The sequence below is a fragment of the Giraffa tippelskirchi genome, chromosome 6 (genome assembly GCF_054371585.1).
Source record: "Giraffa tippelskirchi isolate mGirTip1 chromosome 6, T2T-mGirTip1v1.2.pri, whole genome shotgun sequence".
Taxonomy (NCBI): Eukaryota; Metazoa; Chordata; class Mammalia; order Artiodactyla; family Giraffidae; genus Giraffa; species Giraffa tippelskirchi.
In genome coordinates, this window is record NC_137280.1 from 88531892 (window position 1) to 88554696 (window position 22805).

At 50.0% G+C, this 22805-nt stretch overlaps 2 protein-coding genes across 53 annotated transcripts in view; one reads left to right on the forward strand and one right to left on the reverse strand.

Annotated features, from left to right (window-relative positions):
- Positions 1-8948, reverse strand: DCAF15 (DDB1 and CUL4 associated factor 15). Of its 9 annotated transcripts, none has more exons than XM_081501485.1 (13): positions 8789-8948; positions 6855-6916; positions 6631-6766; positions 5961-6067; positions 5741-5880; positions 5484-5654; positions 2007-2441; positions 1807-1898; positions 1585-1713; positions 1406-1491; positions 1071-1175; positions 883-998; positions 1-550 (listed from the first exon to the last, which is right to left on the reverse strand). In XM_081501485.1, the coding sequence occupies exons 1-13, from the start codon at positions 8918-8920 to the stop codon at positions 495-497; spliced, it is 1767 nt and encodes a 588-aa protein (XP_081357611.1). In that variant the 5' UTR covers positions 8921-8948; the 3' UTR covers positions 1-494. The 9 variants fall into 9 exon arrangements, with proteins under 9 accessions (XP_081357611.1, XP_081357613.1, XP_081357610.1 ...); XM_081501487.1 differs by having other exon boundaries at positions 6631-6709; positions 6855-6952; XM_081501484.1 differs by having other exon boundaries at positions 1585-1707; positions 6855-6952.
- The window catches only part of PODNL1 (podocan like 1), a 25107-nt gene continuing 11191 nt past the window's right edge, over positions 8890-22805 (forward strand). For 18 of the 44 annotated variants that reach the window (XM_081501466.1, XM_081501458.1, XM_081501472.1 and 15 more), the window contains exon 1: positions 9262-9504. The gene's annotated coding sequence lies outside the window, so the exon portion shown is untranslated. The other 26 variants (XM_081501448.1, XM_081501460.1, XM_081501477.1 and 23 more) reach the window with 4 other exon arrangements.

Below are 22805 nucleotides of genomic sequence, written 5' to 3' on the forward strand. Positions count from 1 at the left end.
TGAGGTTCAGAAATAAAACATTTATTACGTGAAGAGAAACAACAGGACTGGGAGGGGGAGGTGTGACGGCCACTAGGTTCTCCACCTCAGGTGGGGGAGACGGAGGGTGGTCGGGGCAGGGGTCTGGGACCCATCTGGCCTCCCTGGGGTGTGTGGGGGGCCATCTCCACACCTGTAGCTGAGGAAAGGGGCGAACTCTCGAGGAACGAGGACCCGCGCCCAGCTTAGGGTGAAGGCGGGCGCTCAAGGCAGGCGGGGCAGAGGGCTCTCTTCCCTCTGCCCCTTCCCCACTTAAATAGGCATAAATAAGAAGTGTCCAGACTCTCAGGCCACCAGGGGCTGCCCGGCCCAGCCCCCTTCCCGCAGCCTAACACTAGTGCCGGTCATCGGTTGGTCGGTTGGTCGGTTGGCCGGCCGGCCAGCGGCTACCAGGAGGGCGGCCAGCTCTCAGGCCGCGGAGGTAGTTGGAGTCAGTGTCCAGGGCGGCCGGGCCCTCACAGCACAATCCACGTGTATCGCTCGCTGTCCGCCAAAACTTTCAGTGAGCACCCTGCAGGGGAAGGTGGGGACAAAGCCTTGGAACCTCGAGCCGGCCCAGAAGGCTCTAGCAAGGCAGGTGCAAGTTATCTCTGCCTCAGGCCTGCAGCCATTCAATTAATGTCTGCTGAATGAATGAATGAATGGTTGGAGGGCTGCCAGGTGCCACATCTGAGCTGGCCCCCTGGCCCTGGCCTGGGCTGCCCTCGCCTTCACCCCCATGCCACTGCTCAGCCAACGGGCTCCTTCATTCAGCAACATTTAGCAATTAGTGCCCGCTCCGGGTCCTGCCCAGCCCCAGGACCAGGACTTCAGTCCCGAACTGTCATCAGGTCAGCGCCCCACCTTTGTGCAGGGCCTCGTTGGTCATCCTGTTGACGTATCGGCCGCTGCTCTCAGGCACCAGCCACTTCATGACCATGTCCACGCAGCTCTTGCGATATGAGCTCCAGACGCTGCCGCTGAGGAAGAGGGTATGAACAACTCTCCCAGCCCTGGGCCCAACCCAGCCCTGCCCCCCGACCCTGCCTCACCTGGTCTGCCCTTTGACCTCAGTGAGGTCGCCCACGCTGACTGTCACAAAGATGCCCGTGTTGAGGTCCCATGCCACCTTGAGACTGGTGTGGTAGGTCTTTGGTCTACAGGAGGGAAAGCTGGTGAGCACAAGAGAAAGTGGGGGACTACAGGGTCCCTGAGCTTGAACCCAGGCTACCCTAAGGGGCTTTTATCTTTGGAGCAGTAATGGAATAGCCTATCCAAGCTTTGGGGGGTCAAGGGGAGTTTTATCATATGCCACCTCCCCACATTGAGATACCATGAGTGTAGGACCCTGCTGGGCAAGGGTGAGGGCGGGTCCTTGCCCACTCACCGGAGCTGGCCTTCCTCAGTTGGGGATGGGAATGCCAGGAGCAGCAGGCCAATGTTAATGAGGACCTGGTTGGTTTCTGGGCAGACCTGGGGGGTGGGGGGATGTACAGTGACAGCTACTGAGAGTGCCACCAAGAGCAGAGGAGGCCCTGGACTGCCCTGCCCGACACCTGGACCCACCTCCAGGATGACAATATCATAGTCGCTAAAGGAACAGAACTGGTGACCCCAAGTGGCGTCGTGGCGGATCACCTCGTTGATGACATACTCGAAGTCCAGCGTGAGCTGCTCGACTGTCAGGTACTGACCCTGTGGACAAGGGCAGGGGGAGAACTGCATCCACCACCATCCCAGGAGGTGCCCCAGGAGCTGCCCCTTGGCCTGCCCACCACCCACACCCACCTGGACGGCGGCCTGCTCCCGCATGGGCCTCAGGTTGCGACCGCGGAGATCAGTCACCACGAAGGGCAGGGAGATCTTGTCATCCTCGAACTCTGAGGGGGCAGGACACGGGGGTAGGGATGGCAGTGGGAGTCCTAGAAGCTCTCAAGGCCAACCTCCCGTGCTTGGGGCCCTGCCCACCAGAAGGGCTCCCCGCTCACCATCCTCTGGCTCTGTCCCCTCACCGGACCCCAGCACGTAATAGAGCTTGGTGTAGTTGACGTATCCAGGCTCCGGGGCGGGCGCCTCTGCTGCAGGGGGGCTGTCCCGGGGCACCACCTCCCCACCTGGGCCAAGGGGCTCAGAGGGCAGGCGGCAGCGGCTGCCTGAGGGCCCTGGGCAGGGTGATGGCCGGACTTCCTCCGAGGTCCCACCCTTGGCCTCTTTGGCCCGGCGGAAGATGTCAGCCACAAACTCCTTGGCTTTGGCAATGGCAGGCGAGGGATCGGGGGTCCCAGAGGGCCAGGCTGGGGCCGCTTCAGGGCAGAGGCTGGGGAGAACAGGGGGCAACTCTGGGCTCTGGGGTCCAGGGGGGCTGGGAGGGGCTGGGGGGTAGGTGGTGTGGTCGTATAGGATCTGGCAGAAGCTGCTATCTCCTGGAACATAAACATAAAAAGTGAGGGAGGTAGAAGAAGTCAACAGATGAGTTTAGGTCAGAATGCTCTCCTGACCTCCCACATTACCCGGGGGTAGGGAGGCGTGGATCTTAGAAATCCAAGAGGAGACCCTTCTAGAAGACTGACATATGCTGAGATCAGTCCGAAACAACCAAAACGGAACACATGTTCATTCAAACCTTCCTCTTAAGCATCTGCCGTTATGCCCCATACTGAGGACACAGGAGTGAACAAGACAAAATTCCCTGCTCTTGGGAGCTGACATATACGGATAACAGCAGTCATGTATGGAGGTGCGAGTTGGACCATAAAGAAAGCTGAATGCCGAAAAATTGAAGATTTTGACCTGTGGTGCTGGAGAAGACTCTTTGAGAGTCCCTTGGACTGCATAGAGATCAAACCAGTCAATCCTAAAGGAAATCAGTCCTGAATATTCATTGGAAGGAGTGATGCTGAAGCTGAAACTCAAATACTGTGGCCACCTGATTCAAAGAACTGACTCATCAGAAAAGACCCTGATGCTGAGAAAGATTGAAGGCAGAAAAAGAAGGGAATGACAGAGGATGATATGGTTGGATGGCATCACCGACTCGACAGACGTGAGTGTGAGCAAACTCTGGGAGTTGGTGATGGACAGGGAAGCCTGGCATGCTGCAGTCCATGGGGTCACAAAGAATTAGACACGATTGAGTGACTGAACTGAACTAGGGAGCTGAGAGTCTATGATGATGACAGAAGATAAAAGCTACATAAGGGCTTCCCTGGTAGCTCAGTGGTAAAGAATCCGCCTGCCAATGCAGGAGACACAGGTTCGATCCCTGATCTGGGATGATCCCACATGCCCAGGAACAAATAAGCCTGCACGCCACAACTGAACCTGTGCTCTAGAGCCACAATTACTGAAGCCCGCACAACTAGAGGCTCTGCTCTACAAGAGAAGCCACCTCAATGAGAACTCCATGCACCACAACTAGAGAGCAGTACCCACTCTACGCAACTAGAGAAATGCCCACACAGCAATGAAGACCCAGCACAGTCAAATTTATAAGCCACAGAAGTCTGACAGTTTACCACACTGTCTTCTGTCCTTTTCAACAGACCAGACAGACCACAGGCACAGGCACAGCCTGGCCGGATCCCAGGTCTCTCTGTGACTCCACCTGACTGGGGGCCAGATCTCCCTATGGAGAATCTCAGTGTGGCAAACTCAATGCATCCACCAAGCAGTACCACCGCCGGGCCCTGTGCTCTACCTGCCCTGCTCCACTGGGCCCCCCTATAAGTAGCCCTTGTAAAGGGAAGCTGTCCTCTCAGTTCAGAGACTCAGGGCCAAGGCTCAGAGAAACTTGTCCAAGGTCACACTGAGAGATAATACAAGTATGCCAACACACTCCTGTCTGCCATGGTGGTGGCACTTCTGGAGAGGAGGCGGGTGAGTGGAAAATGTTCGCGTCAAAACTCCCCCTCTGTAAATACCATCCTAGGGTGAGAGGAGTGTCAGACACTGCTGACAATGCCCCTCACCTGGGTGGTGTGCACACGGCTGCACCCTGTCCCATGTGGTCCTTCCTAACGGGGTGGGGAGCAGCCGCCCCGTCCAGGCCTAGCTTGTTGGGGGATCATGGTTTGGCGAGAAGCAGAGCCTTGCCCATGCTGGTACAGGTGGCCAGGGCAGGGGTGGGAGGCCCCTGGAAGAGCTTGAGGACAAGGCACATTGCCCCTTGCTGGTCTGTAGGCTCAGTTATATATACATATATAACATATACACGGCTTCCCCAGTGACTCAGAGGTAAAGAATCCACCTGCCAACGCAGGAGACCCGGGTTCAATCCCTGGGTTGGGAAGATCCCCTAGAGGAGGAAATGGCAACCCACTCCAGTATTCTTGCCTGGAGAATCCCCATGGACAGAGGAGCCTGGCGGACTACAGTTCATGGGGTCACAGTCGTACATGACTGAAGCAACTGAGCACACACACATGAGCATATATATAGAATCCTCCTCTCATGTCCATCCCCCTCCCTCCCCAAAGGGCAATCATTTTAAATGCAGGTAGTTGATATCTTTTTTTTTTTGGCCATGCTACTCAGTCTGCAGGATCTTAGGTCCTCTCCAACCAGGGACTGAACCTGGGCCCTCGCAGTGAAAATGCGGAATCCTAACCACTGGACCCCTGGGGAAGTCCCAGTGGTCATCTTTATCGGACTGGGTTCTGGCATAACTGAAGCACATCTTAAACTCATATAAATGGCATCAGTAACAGGTTACAGATCTCCGTGTGGCTTTTTTGCACGTGAACACGTCTTTAAGGCACACTCTCCACAGACAGGCATGCTGGGGCACTCCCTGCTGATCCGGGGGAGGTAACCATACAGTCCTACCTTCCCAAATGCCAAGCGGCCCCCAGCTTCTGCCACTAAAGCCTCAGACACGCTTAGGCACAGGGCTGCTACTGGGCCACAGGCACCTTCTGTTGCCATAAGGCCCTGGGAAAGCAGGAGCCCACCGCCCCCTGCCCCAAGTCAGCAACAGCCAAAACCGTAAGAAGGCCCTCTGTGCACTAACCACTCCCTTAAGTTTTTAATCAACCTTTCTTTGAATAGAAGGACGCACTGCACTGTCCAGCATGGTGGACAGTGGCTGACCACATGTGACTATTTGAACTTGACATCACTAAAATTAAATTTAACAACTCAGTTCCTTGGTCACATGAGCCACTGTCAAGTGGCTACTGGTGGCAGCTGTAGCAGACACCCCAGATATGGACCCTCTTAGCCCCATGGAAAGTTCTAGTAGGCAGTGCTGGGGTGGAGATTGGGGAGGCAGGGTGGCTGGGTTTGGAGCCCACATTGCCACTTCCTGAAAGAGCAACTTCACCTCTCCGGGGTCTCAGTCACCTCATCTGTGACGCGGGGTAGTGATGGCACCGACCTCAAGGGGCGGCTTGGCCAAGTCATTGGGTCACAGGGCCCCGAGGCTGGGAGCATGTACGCAGGGCCTGTCGGCAGACCCGGGGACCTACCTGCCGAGTGCACCGAGACGGCGCAGGCCACTAGAGAGTAGCTGGTGTTGAGCAGCACCACCTGGTCCTTCTTGAGCTGGAAGGCGGGCTGGAAAGTGGGGAAGGGGTAGACCACCTGGTACTTGGTGTGCAGCATGAAGCCATGCCGCAGGCACTGCGCACTCGGGTCACCTGCAGCGACACAGGCCACGCGGGCTCAGCTGTGGCCGTGGGGCAGGGAAGCAGGGCCCCCAGCGTCCCCGGCCCCCGCCCCTCACCTGGGTGGGCGCGGCTGGCGTCCCGGCAGGCGGCACAGCGGCCCGGTGGCGGCACGGCCACGGTGCTGATGTAGATGTCCCGGTGGTTCTCGTCGCTCATCACCATCATGTTCATGAGCATGCCGTTGGCTGAGCGGGTGCTGGGGGCCGGCGGAGCCTCAGAGCCTGGCCTGGGGGCCCGCCCCCACCCACTCCCCGCCACCCTATCCCCAGGTCTCACTTGAAGCCGAAGACAATGACCTTGGAGGCATCACTGGGCCACTCGCACACAGTCAGGTATAGGTCACTGTAGATCTCCTCGTCCTGGAAGAGCCGCACCTGGCGGACCTGAGCAGCAGGTTCTCGTGGGGGTGGGGTCCGAGCGGGCCGGGGCCAACCTGAGGCTGCACCTGCCGGCAGTCTCGGGCCAGGGAGCCCCAAGCGGCCTTCACCCCACACTCCCCTCTGCCATCCTGAGAACACACTGAGGAGGCTCATAAGAATTTCCCCTCACAGGTGGGGGACACAGGGAGGCCAGGCCTAGGATAGGACGCAGCCAGACCCATCGGTTCCAAGCCCAACCACCCTGAGACCGGTTCACCTCTCTGAACTCACGTAGAAACTGGGGTAACGGAACTCACCTCCCGGGGTGGGACATTCGAGGAGTCAAGGTCAGGGCTAAACCAGGCATGGCAGCCTGCTTGGTCCTAACAGACCTAATGGGTCCCTCCTGCCCTGAGCCATCAGAGCATAGGAAATCCCACCATTTACCCACTTTCAGCTCTGAAGATGGCAATTTCCTACAGTTCGACCTAACACTTGGAGTCCTGACAACGGCCCCGTGAGTACACTATCTTCAATTTGTGGCCATGGGTCAGGAGGGAGGTGCCCAGCGCCCGGCCTGGCCCTACCAGCTTGAGCTTGCTGTGCACGTTGAACTCCCACCAGTACAGGTGGTAGATGTAGAAAGAGAAGTCGTCATCCCCACTGCTGCTCGTGTAGGAGAGAACGTAACGGCCACACTTGGAAAAGCCCAGGAAGATATGTCTGTGGGGATGGCAGGGAGGGGCCAATGGCCAGGTCAGGGCCAGCCAGCCACCCCACCCCGCCAACCCCTGCCTGGCCCCCGCCTCACCCTGCATAGAGGAAGTCTTCATCCACAATGTTCTTGAGAGAGACGCAGACCCTGGGTGGCAGCTTCCGGAAGAGGCGAGGAGAGAGCTGCCCACTGATCTGGGGAAGGTGCAGCCAGGGCTCTTGAGACACCACGTGGTAGAAGCGGCCTGCAGTGCCCCCAGTCCCCTCACCCAAGGCAGAGCAACACCTTTGGGGTCCAGCCCAGCCACATAGGCCTACTTCCTACCAACCATAACGGTCCAGGGTGGTCCAAGCTCTGGAAGGTGTGAATGGCTTGAGCCTGTCTCTCCACCAGGGCCCCATGCCACCCTCCCAACTCCACAGCCTAAGGGTTCCTCTTGCCTGCGGTTTCCCTGGTGGCTCAGATGGTAAAGAACCTGCCTGCAAATGCAGGAGACATAAGAGACATGGTTCAATCCCTGGGTCGGGAAGATCCCTGGAGAAGGGAATGGCCACCCATTCCAGTATTCTTGCCTGGAGAATTCCATGGACAGAGAAGCCTGGCAGGCTATAGTCCATGGAGTCACAAAGAGTTGGACACGACTGAGTGACTGACATTTTCACACGTTCCTCTTGCCTAAGCCCCCAGGCTGTGAGGACTATCACTGGCATTGGCTCCCCCAGTCACCCCTGGCCCACACTGGGCCACCTAGCTGTCTTCCTGAAGGCTACCTGAAGGCACAGTGAGCTGTGGACATCAAGGACCACTAAGGAGGCTGAGATGGGGCCTTGACCAACTCCACTCACCTGTTCCCAACCCACCAGCCTATACACGGGGTGCTTAGGTCCCTGGGGGCCTGTCTGTTGAGGCGGACAGAAGGGTAAACCTGACCAGTGACCATCCAACTCCTGCCCGACTCCCCTTTCTCAATTAACAGCCGCCTTCCAATTGACTCCCTCATCCCAAAACTTCAAGGAAGGTTTTAGGGGGGGAACAGGCTCAAGTTGAGCACTGAGGAATCAGAGCACCTCGGATCCTGCTACCCAGTCTAATGGGGGAGATGCAGCCCAGCCCTGGAGGAGATCCCAGAGTGGAACAACCCTGTCAGCGAGGCCCAGGCTGACCAGGAGACACAGTCCCCGTCCACGGAGCTTCCAAGCTAAGGGCGGAGCCATAGCCCAACCCAGGGAGCAATCAGGCTGAGGGTGGGAACTGTCCCTGCTCCAGGAGCTCTAGTCAAAAGGAGAAGACACAGCCCTGCCCTCACAGAGTTCCCAGCCTGATGGAGAAGACAGAACGACTCCTGACCCACACACACACAAACCTGCCCCAGTTGCTGCTGACCTGACAGCAGATTTACACGCTTGCCCTTCCAGAGGTGGCAACCCGATGGGGGAAAAGATCCTAGCACGCTGAGAATTTAGTCTCATGGGGAGACAGAGCCTTGCTCAGGTAGCTGAAGATCAGGCCATCTCCAGGGAGCTCCCTCCCATTCAATGGGGGAGGCAGTTACAGGAACTCCCAGCTCTCCTGTGGTCAGAGCTGGACAGAGAGAGGAACCCCAGGCGGAGGAATCCCAAAGCCGGTAGCAGAGACTGTGCCAAGGGGGCGGTAAGGCTCCATAACGGAGGGGCCGTGGGAGCAGGGTTTTGAAAAACGAGTCTGACCCTGCGTCGCCCCCTTCCTCCTCACTCCTCCAGCGGCCTCTAAGGCCCCCTTCATCCAAACCCGTCCTCGGGACCCCGCCCCCAGCCCCTCCATCCAAGCCCTCTCCCAAGGACCCCGCCCCCAACTCCCTCCATCCAAACTCCCGCCGCAGCCCCCCCAATCTAAGCTCTCTTCCCGGGGCCCCGCCCAACCCCCTTCCTCCAAGCCCCCTCCCCCGGGGCTCCGCCCCCAACCCCTCACCCCGCGAACGCCCTCCCTCCCGCCGCCTCCCTCGTCCCTCCTCCCTTCCCTCTGACGCGCTCCTACGAGATTCCAGGCCTCACCTTGACCCGCTCCAGCTGCTTGAGGACGTGCTCCCGCCGCCGCCCCGCTGCCCGCTTTCCCCCGGCGCCCCCGGGGCCGCCGCCGCCGCTCCCGGCCCCACTGTTCCGCTCCGATTTCGAGCTGGGCGCCATTTTCACCCCCTCCCTCCACTTCCGGAGCAACCGGCCTCTTCGCCCCACCCCCGCCGCCTCTTCATTGGCCGTTGCTCGACACTGCGGCCCGCGGGTTGGGTGAAAGCCCGCACTCTGGACTTTTTCCCGCTACGCCTGTCCATCACTGCCACTTCGACCCTTGATTGGTAGAGACGGTACAGTCCCGGCGGCCCGTCGCCGTATTCCCGCCTTCCCGCAAGGACGCACCCGTCAGAGGCCCCATTTGCGCCCCTGGCTGAGATGACTTTGACCCAATAGGCAGAAGACCCTATCCGTCTCCAGGGCGTCACGCCCCCTTGTGGCTGGTGGGTTTCCATGGCGATCCAGGCGGTCCTGGCCCGTGGGCGGGGCGATGGGCGCCTGTGGTCCAGAAGGGTCATAATCCCCAGCCCAAGGATATCCGCGCCCAGCCCGGGTACAGCGGAGGCCTGGCAAACATCTTGGGGCCACCGGCCGGGCTGAGGAAAGGGATTTACAAAACAAAAGGATGAAATTGATTAAAACGTCTTTCAGGACTTCCCTGGCGGTCCAGTTGTTTCAGGACATGGCTTCAACTGCAGGAGGTATGGGTTCCATCCCTGGTCCAGGGACTAAGATCCCACGGTGCAGAGGAGCGTGAGAAAAAAAAAATTCAGATGGACTGGCGGGCTGCCTGACCAGATCATGATGATGGTAATAACAACAACATTAATCACTTATATAGTACTTTACACTTGCCAGAAACAGTTCTGCACTTAGAATCCTATGTAGCAGATCGCTGTTATGCCCATTTTATAGATAATAGTAATAACAATTGTTTAATGTCAGATATGAGTATCATCTTCCTGTGCTTTAGCTTATTTAACTTTCAAAGCCGTTTTGGAGATGGATCCTTTTATTATCTTCATTTTAAACGCGGTGAAACTGAGGCTTACAGTGTACTGCTCCTGAACACCTGGCACATATACACCTCAGATGCGTGGGTGTTGTGACCATAATTAGAGAATAATAGAATGGATCTGGCTTTCATATCTTCCAACCTCTGTCTTCATTTATTCAGTAAATACTTATTGAGCACCTACTATGTTCAGTGAATAAGACAGGGCTTATTTATTTATGTGGCTGTATCAGGTCTTAGTTGCATCACAGGAGATCTTTTGTTGATTGCAGCACACAGCCTCTCTAGTTGTGCTGCATAGACTCCAGAGTGCATGGGCTCAGTAGTTGCAGCTGGTGGGCTTTGATGCCTCATGGCATGTGGGATCTTAGTTCCCCCACCAGAGATCAAATCAGTGTCCCCTGCATTGCAAGGCAGATTCTTAACCTCTGGACCACCAGGGAAGTCCCTAGTGACTCACTTTTAGAGAAAAAGAATGGAAAGGGAAAATGTAGTCTGTCAGTGAAGAAACTTGGCAGATAACACTTCAATCAAGTGATCAAGTTTATCATCATAGTGATAAGTTGTGTGCATGTCATGGGCACTTGATGTGATGTGAGGGCGCTTGCACTTTTCCAAAACCCATAACCTCCATCTGATGAGAAAACATCAGATGATTGTCCCAAATGGAGGGACAGGACTTTCTATAAAAGTCCTACCCAGTATACTTCAAAAGTGTCAAGATCATGAGAAAGCATGACCAAGAAACTGGCACAGTTTAAAGGAGTCTGAGAAAATGACGTGATAACCAAATGAAATGTTAGATGTGATCCTGAACCACGAAAGGACATCAGAGTAAAACCTGGGGAAACTGACATTATGTCTGTAGTTTAGTAAATAGTGTTATATCAACATTAGTTAATCTCTTAGTTGTGACAGATATGCCTGGTTAGGCAAAATATTAACATTCGGGGCAGTTGGGTGGAGGGTAGACAAGAATTCTTTGTACCAACCACTTTTGCAAATTATAGTCTGGTCAAGCTGCTATAGCAAAAATACTATAGACTAGGTGGGTTTGCAACAAACATTTATTTCTCACATTCCTGGAGGCTGGGAAATCCAAGATCTAGGTTCTGGTAGATCTGGTATTTGGTGAGGGCCCATTTCCTTTATTGTAGACAGCGTCTTCTTGCTGTACCCTCATATGGCAGAGAGAGAGACATAGAGATAGAAACAGAGATAGGGAAGGAGGGAGGAAGAGAGAGAGGCAGAGAGCTCGAAAGTTCCCTTATAAGGGCACTATGTGCTGTGCAGTACTAAGTCACTTCACTTGTGTGCGACTCTTTGCTACTCTATGGACTCTAGTCTGCCAGGCCCCTCTGTCCATGGGATTCTCCAGGCAAGAATACTGGAGGTGGTGCCATGCCTTCCTCCAGAGAATTTTCCTGAACCAGGGATCAAACTCACATCTCTTACATCTCCTGTATTGTCAAGCAGGTTCTTTACCTATAAGGGCACTAATCCCATTCATAAAGGCTCCACCTGCCTGACCTAGTTATTTCCCGAAGACCCCCATCTCCTAATACCATCAAACTGGGGTTTGGGGCTTCAACCTTTGAATTTCAGGGGGACCGGCACAGCCTGTAGGACAAGTCATCTGTAAATCAAAAAGTATTCCAAAATAAAAAGTTTTTAAAGAGTTGGGGAGCAAGTCATTATGGTTGCTGTGTAGATAGTTCAGGGGATTAAGCGCAAGAATGGCTTCAGAGAGGCTAGAGAGGGAGGTGATGGTGCCTTGAATTCAGATAATAGCAGTAGAAAGAGAAAAGTGATCATATGCAAAGGTGATGGGTGATGCTCATGGCTTGGGTATTGGGATGGAGGCAAGAAGGGAAGACAGTGACCTCCTTCACCAGGATGAAGGAAACCAGACAGGAGTCCCCCTCATCCCCTTTCCAGAGCCCCAACTACCCAGTGGAAGAGATATTGTATCAGTTATCCATTGTTGTATAATAAACAACACCAAACCCAGTGGTGTAAAATTACAATAATCGTTTAGTCATTTTTTATATATTTATGTATTTATTTGACTGGGTTGGGTCTTAGTTGTGGCATGCAGGCTCTTCATCGCTACATCATACAGGATCTTTCTTTGCAGCACATGGACTCTCTAGTTGTGGCATGTGAGCTCCAGAGCATGTGGGCTTCAGTAGTTGTGGCGCACAGCCTTAGTTGCTCCACAGCATGTGGGATCTTAGTTCCCTAACCAGGCACTGAACTCGTGTCCCTTGCATTGCAAGGTGGACTCATATATACATATACATGTCTCTGTTGATATGCAGGCTTTTCTGTAGTTGTGGCAAGTGGGAGCTACTCTCTAGTTGCAGTGCATGGGCTTCTCATCATGGTGGCTTCTCTTGTTGTTGAGCACAGGTTCTGAGGTGAGAGGGCTTCAGTAGTTGCAGTGTGAGAGCTTGGTAGTTGCAGTTCTTGGGATCTAGAGCACTGACTCAATAGTCGTGGTGCACAAGCTTGGTTGCTCCAAGGCACATGGGATCCTCCCAGGCCAGGGATGGAACCTGTGTCTCCTGCATTACATGGCAGATTCTTAACTACTAGACCACCAGGGAAGTCCTAGTCATTTAGTATTACTATCTCTTACAATCCTAAGAGTTGGCTGAATTTAGCTGGGCAGTTCTCACTTGAATTCTTTCATGCATTCCATTCAGATGATGTGCTGAGGTTGGAGTCAATTTAGCACATACATGTGGACTTAGCACACACATATGCCTTGTATAAGAATAAAACTATTGTCAATATTACTGATGATCCCATTATCTTTATTCCCTGTCAAGGTAACAACATCCTAGAATTTTGTCCTACTATCCTCATTATGTTTATATCCCTAAAGAATATAGTGTTTATTTTGCCTGCTTTGTACTTTTATACAAATGAATTCATAATGGTGGGACTCTCTTATGATTTGCTTTTTTCACTCAACGATATGCTCCTGTGATTCGTCCATATTGGGTGTAGTTGGGGGTGTGTTGGTTTTCACTGTGCTAGGTTGCTTCAGTCGTGTCCGACTCTTTGTGACCCCATAAGCTATAGCCCACCAGACTTCTCTGTCTGTGGGAGTCTCCAGGCAAGAATACTGGAGTGGGTTGCCATTTCCTTTTCCAGAGGATCTTCCCAACCCGGGGATCGAACCTGTGTCTCTTATGTCTCCTACGTTGGCAGGTGGGTTCTTCACCATTAGCACCAGCTACTTGTGAAGCCCTTATTTTCACTACCATATAGTGAACGCACCATAATTCTCTATTGTCCTGTCAGTAGAAAGTGCAGCTGTTTCCAGTTTGAGGAAACGTGATCAGTGATCAATGCTTAATCATCAAAGTATGATCAGTGCTTCTTTGAGCCCTCTTGTACATATCTCCCAGAGAATCTGTGCAAGAGTTTATCTGAGGTCATACGTTGGAGTGGAATTGCTGGTATGTGTCAAATTGTTTTTCCAAAGTGGTTGTATCCATCTACACCCGTAACAACAATGTGTGAGCATTCCAGTTGCTCCACATCCTTAGCAACAGTTGACATTGTCAGACTGCTTCACATGTGTCCTTCACCAGGTAAGAAACACAGCAAGCTGATGTCATTCATCCCTGTGGGGAGCACCCCAGTCAAGAAAAGTATCCGTATTCTAGTTTAAAAAAAGATGTAACCTCTCCTGGGAAGCCTCCTGCCCAAAGCTTGGTGCCCTCTCTGTGTTTCCTTCTCCCAACACGGCAGTGTTACAGCTTCCATGGACTTGTGGTTGACACATGCTTAAGATATGTAAATTCTACTGTGTATGTAGACCCACAGAAAGATGTGGTAGGTTCTGAGTAGGGGTCCATCTGTTGGGGCAGAGGCAAGCATGGGATCGAAAGGATACAAGATGCCCTTAAGAAGCCGCTGTTGGGAATTCCCTGGTGGTCCAGTGGTTAAGAACCACCTTCTAATACAGGGGACTTGGGTTCAACTCCTGATCAGGGAACTAAGACTCCACATGCCACTGAGCAGCTAAGCTCAGTGCTACAACTACTGAGTGTGCTAACTCTAGAGCCTGTGCTGCACAGCTAGAGAAGCCCCCTCACAATGCAACTAGAGAAAGCCTGAGTGCCACAATGAAGATCCAGTGCAGCCGCCCACTGTAAACGAAGTCACTATAATTTACTGTGACCAAACCTGTATATGAACTAATACAGTTTATTTTTAATAAATATGAACAATTCATATGCATATTGTATACAGTTCAGTTCAGTTCAGTTTAGTCGCTCAGTCGTGTCTGACTCTTTGTGACACCATGGACCACAGCACACCAAGCCTCCCTGTCCATCACCAACTCCCAGAGTGTACTCAAACTCATCTCCATTGAGTCGGTGATGTCATCCAACCATCTCATCCTCCGTCGTCCCCTTCTCCTCCTGCCCTCAATCTTTCCCAGTATCAGGGTCTTTTCAAATGAGTCAGCTCTTCGCATCAGTTTGCCAAAGTATTGGAGTTTCAGTTTCAACATCAGTCCTTCCAATGAACACCCAAGACTGATCTCCTTTAGGATGGATTGGTTGGATCTCCTTGCAGTCCAAGGGACTCTCAAGAGTCTTCTCCAACACCACAGTTCAGAAGCATCAATTCTTCGGCACTCAGCTTTCTTTATAGTGCAACTCTCACATCCATACATGACTACTGGAAAAACCATAGCCTTGACTAGATGGACCTTTCTTGGCAAAGTAATGTCTCTGCTTTTTAATATGCTGTCTAGGTTGGTCATAACTTTCCTTCCAAGGAGTAAGCATCTTTTAATTTCATGGCTGCAGTCACCATCTGCAGTGATTTTGGAGCCCCAAAAAATAAAGTCAGCCACTGTTTCCACTGTTTCCCCATCTATCTGCCATGAAGTGATGGGACCAGATGCCATGATCTTAGTTTTTTTAATGTTGAACTTAAAGCCAACTTTTTCACTCTCCTCTTTCATTTTCATTAAGAGGCTCTTTAGTTCTTCACTTTCTGCCATAAGGGTGGTGTCATCTGCATATCTGAGGTTATTGATATTTCTCCCGGCAATCTTGATTCCAGCTTGTGATTCCTCCAGCCCAGCGTTTTTCATGATGTACTCTGCATATAAGTTAAATAAGCAGGGTGACAATATACAGCCTTGACATACTCTTTTTCCTATTTGGAACCAGTCTGTTGTTCCATGTCCAGTTCTAACTGTTGCTTCCTGACCTGCATACAGGTTTCTCAAGAGGCAGGTCAGGTGGTCTGGTATTCCCATCTTTTTCAGAATTTTCCACAGTTTATTGTGATCCACACAGTCAAAGGCTTTGATATGTCAATAAAGCAGAAATAGATGTTTTTCTGGAACTCTCTTGCTTTTTCGATGATCCATCGGATGCTGGCAATTTGATCTTTGGTTCCTCTGCCTTTTCTAAAACCAGCTTGAACATCTGGAAGTTCACGGTTCATGTATTGTTGAAGCCTGGCTTGGAGAATTTTGAGCATTACTTTGCTAGCGTGTGAGATGAGTGTAATTGTGCAGTAGTTTGAGCATTCTTTGGCATTGTCTTTCTTAGGGATTGGAATGAAAACTGACCTTTTCCAGTCCTGTGGCCACTGCTGAGTTTTCCAAATTTGCTGGCATATTGAGTGCAGCACTTTCACAGCATCATCTTTAAGAATTTGAAAAAGCTCAACTGGAATTCCATCACCTCCACTAGCTTTGTTTGTAGTGATGCTTCCTAAGGCCAGCTTCTGTTAGGTCCATACATTTCCGTCCTTTATTGTGCCCTATCTTTTCATAAAAGTTCCCTTGGTGTCTCTAATTTTCTTGAAGAGATCTCTAGTTTTCCATTCAATTGTTTTCCTCTGTTTCTTTGCATTGATCACTGAGGAAGGCTTTCTTATCTCTCCTTGCTATTCTTTGGAACTCTGCATTCAAATGGGTATATCTTTCCTTTTCTCCTTTGCCTTTAGCTTCTCTTCTTTCTCAGCTATTTGTAAGGCACCCTCAGACAGCTGTTTTGCCTTTTTGCATTTCTTTTTCTTGGGGATGGTATTGCTCCCTGTCTCCTGTACAATGTCACAAACCTCCATCTAGTTCTTCAGGCACTCTCTCAGATCTAATCCCTTGAATCTATTTCTCACTTCCACTGTATAGTCATAAGAGATTTGATTTAGGTAACACCTGAATGGTCTAGTGGTTTTCCCTACTTTCTTCAATTTAGGTCTGAATTTGGCAATAAGGAGTTCATGATCTGAGCCACAGTCAGCTCCTGGTCTTGTTTTTGCTGACTGTATAGAGCTTCTCCATCTTTGGCTGCAAAGATAGTCAATCTGATTTCGGTATTGACCAACTGGTGATGTCCATGTGTAGAGTCTTGTGTTGTTAGAAGAGGGTGTTTGCTATGACCAATGTGTTCTCTTGGCAATACTGTTAGCCTTTGCCATGCTTCATTTTGTACTCCAAGGCCAAATTTGTTTGTCATTCCAGGGATCTCTTGACTTCCTACGTTTGCATTCAAGTCCCCTATAATGAGAAGGACATCTTTTTTGGATGTTAGTTCTAGAAGGTCTTGTAGGTCTTCATAGAACCATTCAGTTTAAGCTTTTCCAGTCTTCTCCAGCATTACTGGTTGGGGCATAGACTTGGATTACTGTGATACTGAATGGTCACATTGACCATTCTGTTTCATAGGTTTATTTGCGTCATATTTTAGACTCCACATTTAAGTGATATCATAGGACATTTGTCTTTCTCTTTCTTACTTATTTCAGTTAGTATAATAATCTCCAGTTTCAGAAATAAGTTCTGATTCATATATGTTTTCCATATTTTCATTTTTATTATATGCCATACATACCTCAATCAAATTTTTAAGATATATTGACTTTATTTGGAGAAGAAAATGGCAACCCACTCCAGTATTATTCTTTTTTTAAAAAACATTTATTTATTTGGCTGCATCAGGTCTCAGTTGCAACATACAGGATCTTCTTTGTAATAGGTGGGCTGTGGAGCATGTAGATTGCCCCATGACATGTGGGATCTGAGTTCCCAGACCAGGGATTGAACCCATGTCCACTGCATTGGAAGGCAGATTCTTAACCCCTGGACCACCAGGGAAGTCCCCACTCCAGTATTCTTGCCTGGAGAATCCTATGGACAGAGGAGCCTGGTGGACTACAGTCCATGAGTTCTCAAAGAGTCGGACACGACTGAAGCGACTTAGCCTGACTTTATTATTTACTTTTGGCTGTGCTGGGTCTTCATTGCTGCATGGGCTTTTCTCTAGTTGTGGCAAGCAGAGCTACTCTCTAGGTGCCATGCATGGCCTTCTCATTGCTGTGGCTTCTCTTGTGGAGCACGGGCTCTAGGCTCGTGGGCTTCAGTAGTTGCAGCTCCCAAGCTCTAGAGCACAGGCTCAATAGTTGTGGTGGACGGGCTTAGTTGCTCAGCAGCATGTGGGATCTTCCCAGAACAGGGATTGAACCCATGTCTCCTGCATTGGAAGGCAGATTCTTTATCACTGAGCCACCAGGGAAGCCTTCAGTCAAATTTTTTATTCAACAGATATACGAGTGTGTAACATGGCAAGGCCCGCCTCTCCTCTCAGCCCCAGCTACCCAGTTCTCCCCTCTGAGACAGCCAACTCATGAAAATATTTAGTTTATGAAAATGATTGTGATTGTTAGCCTCACTCTGCAACTTTTTTGTCTTCACGTTAGCTCTCCTCACTCTAATCCATGTAGTGGTTTGAATCGTGATCCACAAACAGATGTGCTGACATCCTAACCCCAGAGCATGTGAGCATGACTTTATTGTGGGAAAAAAAAAAAGAGAGAGATGTAATTAAATTAAGGATCTTGAGATTATCCTGGATTAGCCCTAAATCCAGTGACTAGTGTCCTTAAAAGAGACAGAAGAGGCGAAGCATAGACAGACACACACAAATAGAGAGAGAGGAAAAGGCCACGTGGAAACCAAGGCAGGGATTGGGAGACAGAGCTAGAAACACTGGGAATGGCAAAGATTGCCAGAAACCACTACAAACTGGAAGAGAGACAAACAAGTAGTTTCCAAAACGAGCCAAGCCTGCGAACACCTTGACTTCGGACTTCTAGCCTCCACAAGTCCAAATAAATAATTTGGACTTCTGAAATGAATCCATTGCTGCTGTTTAAAGCCATCCAGTTTGTGATCCTTGGTTACAACAAGCCCCAGGGGGAAATGAATAAAGTATGTGTAGATAAAGTCCACGGTGGGTCCTAGATCTGTTTGCCTGTTATTTCAACAGGACACTTTTTTGTTGTTGTCTATTTATCTATTCCCCTCTTCTTTTCTGTTTATTCATTTATGGCTGTGCTGGGTCTTTGATGCTATGAGTGGGCTTTCTCTGGTTGTGGCAAGCAGGGGGGCTACTCTCTAGTTGCTGTGCTCGGGCTTCACATGGTGCCGTGGTAAAGAATCCGCCTACCAATACAGGATGCTGGAGACACAGGTTTGATTCCTGGGTCAGGAAGACCTCCTGGAGAAGGAAATGGCAACCCACTCCAGTATTCTTGCCTGGGAAATCTCATGGACAAAAGAGCCTGACAGGCTACAGTCCATGGGGTCGCAAAGAGCCGGACACAACTGAGTGACTGAGCACACACATACTCTTGTTGTGGAGTGCAGGCTCTAGAGCTGGGTCTCAGTATTTGTGGCTCACTGACTTAGTTGCCCCTAGGCATGTGAAGTCCTCCAGAACTCATGTACCCTGCTTTGGCAGGCAGACTCTCAACTACTGGACCACAAGAAAGTTCTACTATTCCCCTCTTAGCCAGATTTTTTTCATGATCCCCTGGTATGTGAAAGGCCCTGTTCTTGGTCTGGGGACACAGCAGCGACTATGGCCAAGTGCCCACCTCCGTAGAGCTGATACTCAGGTGGAGGAGATGGACAGTGGGCAAATATATAAATCAGGATGTGAGAAATGCCAGGAAGAAAAATGAGGCAAGGAAGAAGAAACAATGGAAGGAAAAAAAAAAACCTGCTTCTGATCAGGGGATTTGGTGAGGGGGTTCTCTGAGGAAGTGATGTGAAGTTGCTAGCTTTGTGGGATGGAGGGTGGCAATTTTTACTCTATTTAATGACTCTGCAGGGAACAGTCCTTGTGTGGACATGTTGGGGGCTATATAAGAAGAAGAGATGGCTGCTCCTTGTGTGTCACAGAGAGGATAATACTGCAAATATTCCACTTGCTCCTCTCCCTCCACCCGATTACCCACCCACCCCCACCTCCTCACCCCCATTTCTCCCTTCCTTGCATTCAGGCAGGACCAGGTGATGAGTCCTCACCAATGAGACAGGAGCAGGAGGGTAGATGGTCCTTCTGAGTGGAGGCACTGAAAAAATGATAGGGAGGTTCTCTCTTCAACTGCTCTGGCCACGCGCAGACTGCAGTTCAGGTCCGTGCAGCCTCTGTTGGACTGGATCCCAGAATGACTATGGCTCCGAGGCCCTGCTGCTGATCTGTTGAGACTGTGGTGTTTAGTCATTGATCTTTGTGATCATTTGTTGTGTAGAATGGTCTTGCCTGCCCCCACCTCTCTCTCTCTTTCTCTCTCTCTCTCTCTATATATATATGACCCTTGAATACTGTGGGGGTTGGAGGCCATACCTCTGCATAGTCAAAAATCTGTGTATAAGTTTACAGTTGACCCTTCAAATTTGAGGTTCTGGATCTGCAGATTCGGCCCATCATGGTGTGACACTGTCAAAGAAATTCAGTGAAAGAAAATCCACATGTAAGTGGACCCATGTACTTCAAGGAAATACATATGTATGTATGTATATATATGTATATATACATACAACATTTTACATAAACACACATAATATATATATATATATTGTGTGTGTATATGTAAAGAAACCTGTATGCAGGTCAAGAAGCAACAGTTAGAGTCGGTTCCAAATTGGGAAAGGAGTACGTACATCAGGGCTGTATACTGTCACCCAGTTTATTTAACTTACATGCAGAGTACATCAAGCAAAATGCTGGACTGGATGAAGCACAAGCTGGAATTAAGATTGCCAGGAGAAATATCCATAACCTCAGGTATTCAGATGACACCACCCTTGTGGCAGAAATCGAAGAGGAACTAAAGAGCCTCTTGATGAAAGTGAAAGAGGAGAGTGAAAAAACTAGCTTAAAACTCAATATTAAAAAAAACAAAGATCATGGCATCCAGTCCCATCACTTCATGGCAAATATATGGGGAAACAATGGAAACAATGACAGACTATTTTCTTGGGCTCCAAAATCACTACTGATGGTGACTGCAGCCATGAAATTAAAAGACGCTTTCTCCATGGAAGAAAAGGTATGACAAACCTAGACAGTGTATTAAAAAGCAGAGACATTACTTTGCTGACAAAGGTCTGTAAAAGCTATGGTTTTTCCAGTAGTCATGTGTGGATGTGAGAGTCGGACCATAAATAAGGCTGAGTGCCAAAGAACTGATGCTTTCAAACTGTGGTGTTGGAGAACACTGAGAGTCTCTTGGACTGCAAGGAAATCAAACCAGTCAATACTAAGGGAAATCAGTCCTGAATATTCATTGGAAGGGTTTCCCTGATAGCTCAGTTGATAAAGGACCCACCTGCAATGTAGGAGATCCCAGTTCAATTCCTGAGTTGAGAAGATCTGCTGGAGAAGAGATAGGCTACCCACTCCAGTATTCTTGGGTTTCCCTTGTGGTTCAGCTGGTAAAGAATCCATCTGCAATGGGGGAGTCCTGGGTTCGATCCCTGGGTTGGGAAGATCCCCTGGAGAAGGGAAAGGCTACCCACTGCAGTATTCTGGCCTAGAGAATTCCATGGACTGTATAGTCCATGGGGTTGCAAAGAGTTGGACACGATTCATTGGAAGGACTGATGCTGAAGCTGAAGCTCCAATACTTTGGCCACCTGATGTGAACGGTGGACTCATTGGAAAAGGCCCTGATGCTGGGAAAGTTTGGGGGCAGGGGGAGAAGAAGATGACAGAGGATGAGATGGCTGGATGGCATCACCTACTCAATGGACATGAGTTTGAGCAAGCTCCAGGAGATGGTGAAGGACAGGGAAGCCTGGCGTGCTGCAGTCCATGGGGTCGCAAAGAGTCGGACATGCCTGGGGGACTAAGCACAGCACATATATATATATATATATACGCATTGTGCATTGTGCTTAGTTGCTCAGTCGTGTCTGACTCTTTGTGACCTCATGGACTATAGCCCACCAGGCTCCTTGATCCATGGGGATTCTCCAGGCAAGAATACTGGAGTGGATTGCCATACCCTTCTCCAGGGGATCTTCCCAACCCAGGGATTGAACCCAGGTCTCCTGCATTGCAGATGGATTCTTTACCATCTGAGCCACCAGGGAAGCCCAAGAATACTGGAGTAGGTAGCCTATCTCTTCCTCAGGGTATCTTCCCAACCCAGGAATCGAACTGGGGTCTCCTGCATTGCAGGTAGATTCTTGACCAGCTGAGCTACCAGGGAAGCCCATATATATGTATATGTGTATATATATATAATGTGTATATATAATATCATGTGTATATAAAATATTGTATGTGTTAGTATAATATGTGTATATATAGTATTTATGTATATATAATACAGTTACTATATATATTTTCATATATACATATATGCATATCCTTTTATGTATGTAAAATCTGTATAAATGAGAGGAGATTTAGCATGAGGAGTTGACTTATGTGATTATGGAGGATGAGATGCCCCCAAGCTGCTGTCCGGAAGCTGAGGACCCAGGAAAGCTGGTGGCCTTATTCCAGCTTGAGTCCTGAGGACTAGGGAAGCTGATAGCGCACCTCCCAGTCCTGGGGCAAGAGAAGACCGATGTCCTAGCTCAAGTGGGCAGGATGAGAGAAAAGCGGTGATTATCTCCTTCCTCCATCTTTGTTCTGCTCAGGGATGCTGTAGATTGAATGATGCCCAGGCACAGTGGGGAGGGTCATCAGGTTTACTGAGTCCACTGATTCCAACACTAATTTCCTCTGGAAACATCCTCACAGATGTGCACAGGAAGAATATTTAATCTGGGCATCCAATAAAATGTTATCATGTAATTTTATATTTGACACATACAATGAACCAACCAGTACATGGCAGGCACATCTTCAGGTGTTTTTTTAAAATTAATTAATTATATTATTTATCTTTGTGCTGGGTCTTCATTGCGCACTCGGGCTTTCTCTAGTTACATTTCATCGGCTTCTCACTGTGGGGGCTTCTCTTGTTGGAGAGCAAGGGCTTTAGGGTACACAGGCTTCAGTAGTTGTGGCATGTGGATGCAATAATTGTGGCTCTTGGGCTCTAGAGCACAGGCTCAGTAGTCATGGTGGCACAGGCTTAATTACCCCATAGCAAGTGGGATCTTCCTGGACCAGGGATTGAGCCCATGTCCCCTGCATTGGCAGGCAGATTCTTTATCACTGGACCATCAGGGAAGTCCCACATCTTCCGTTTTACCAGATACTTTCAGGTTCCTTTCTGACCCTCCTTCTCCATGGCCATTGAGGGCTTCTCTTTCACCCACACCTCAAACCTAAGCATCCTTCAAGGTCCTCCCTTTGACTCCTTTCTCTTCTCCTTCTACATGTTCTTCTTGGCAAACAGCATCCATGCTATGTCTCCAATTCTCACCTCTGTGGATATCTCCTGTGTCCACTAGGATTAGATTCAGTTATTTAAAGTGTTGGTGGGGGTGCTTCCCTGGCAGTTCAGTGGTTCAGATGCTGCACTTCCAATGCTGGGGGTGCAAGTTCAAGCCCTGGTCAGGAATTAAGGTTCCACATGCTGTGCAGCCAAATAAATAAATAATTTTTTTAAAAAGGATGGGTGGGTGGGTAGGGGACACAAGTCTAAGTGACCTGTGGAACCAAAAAAAAAAATATATATATATATATATATATA

Coding starts and splice junctions, on each gene's coding strand:
- DCAF15 (XM_081501482.1), bottom strand. CDS start 8,920: ATGGCGCCCAGCTCGAAATCGGAGCGGAACAGTGGGGCCGGGAGCGGC. Junction 1,714..1,806: donor GGGAGCAGGCCGCCGTCCAG/GTGGGTGTGGGT, acceptor CCTTGTCCACAG/GGTCAGTACCTGACAGTCGA. Junction 1,176..1,405: donor ACTGAGGAAGGCCAGCTCCG/GTGAGTGGGCAA, acceptor TCCCTCCTGTAG/ACCAAAGACCTACCACACCA.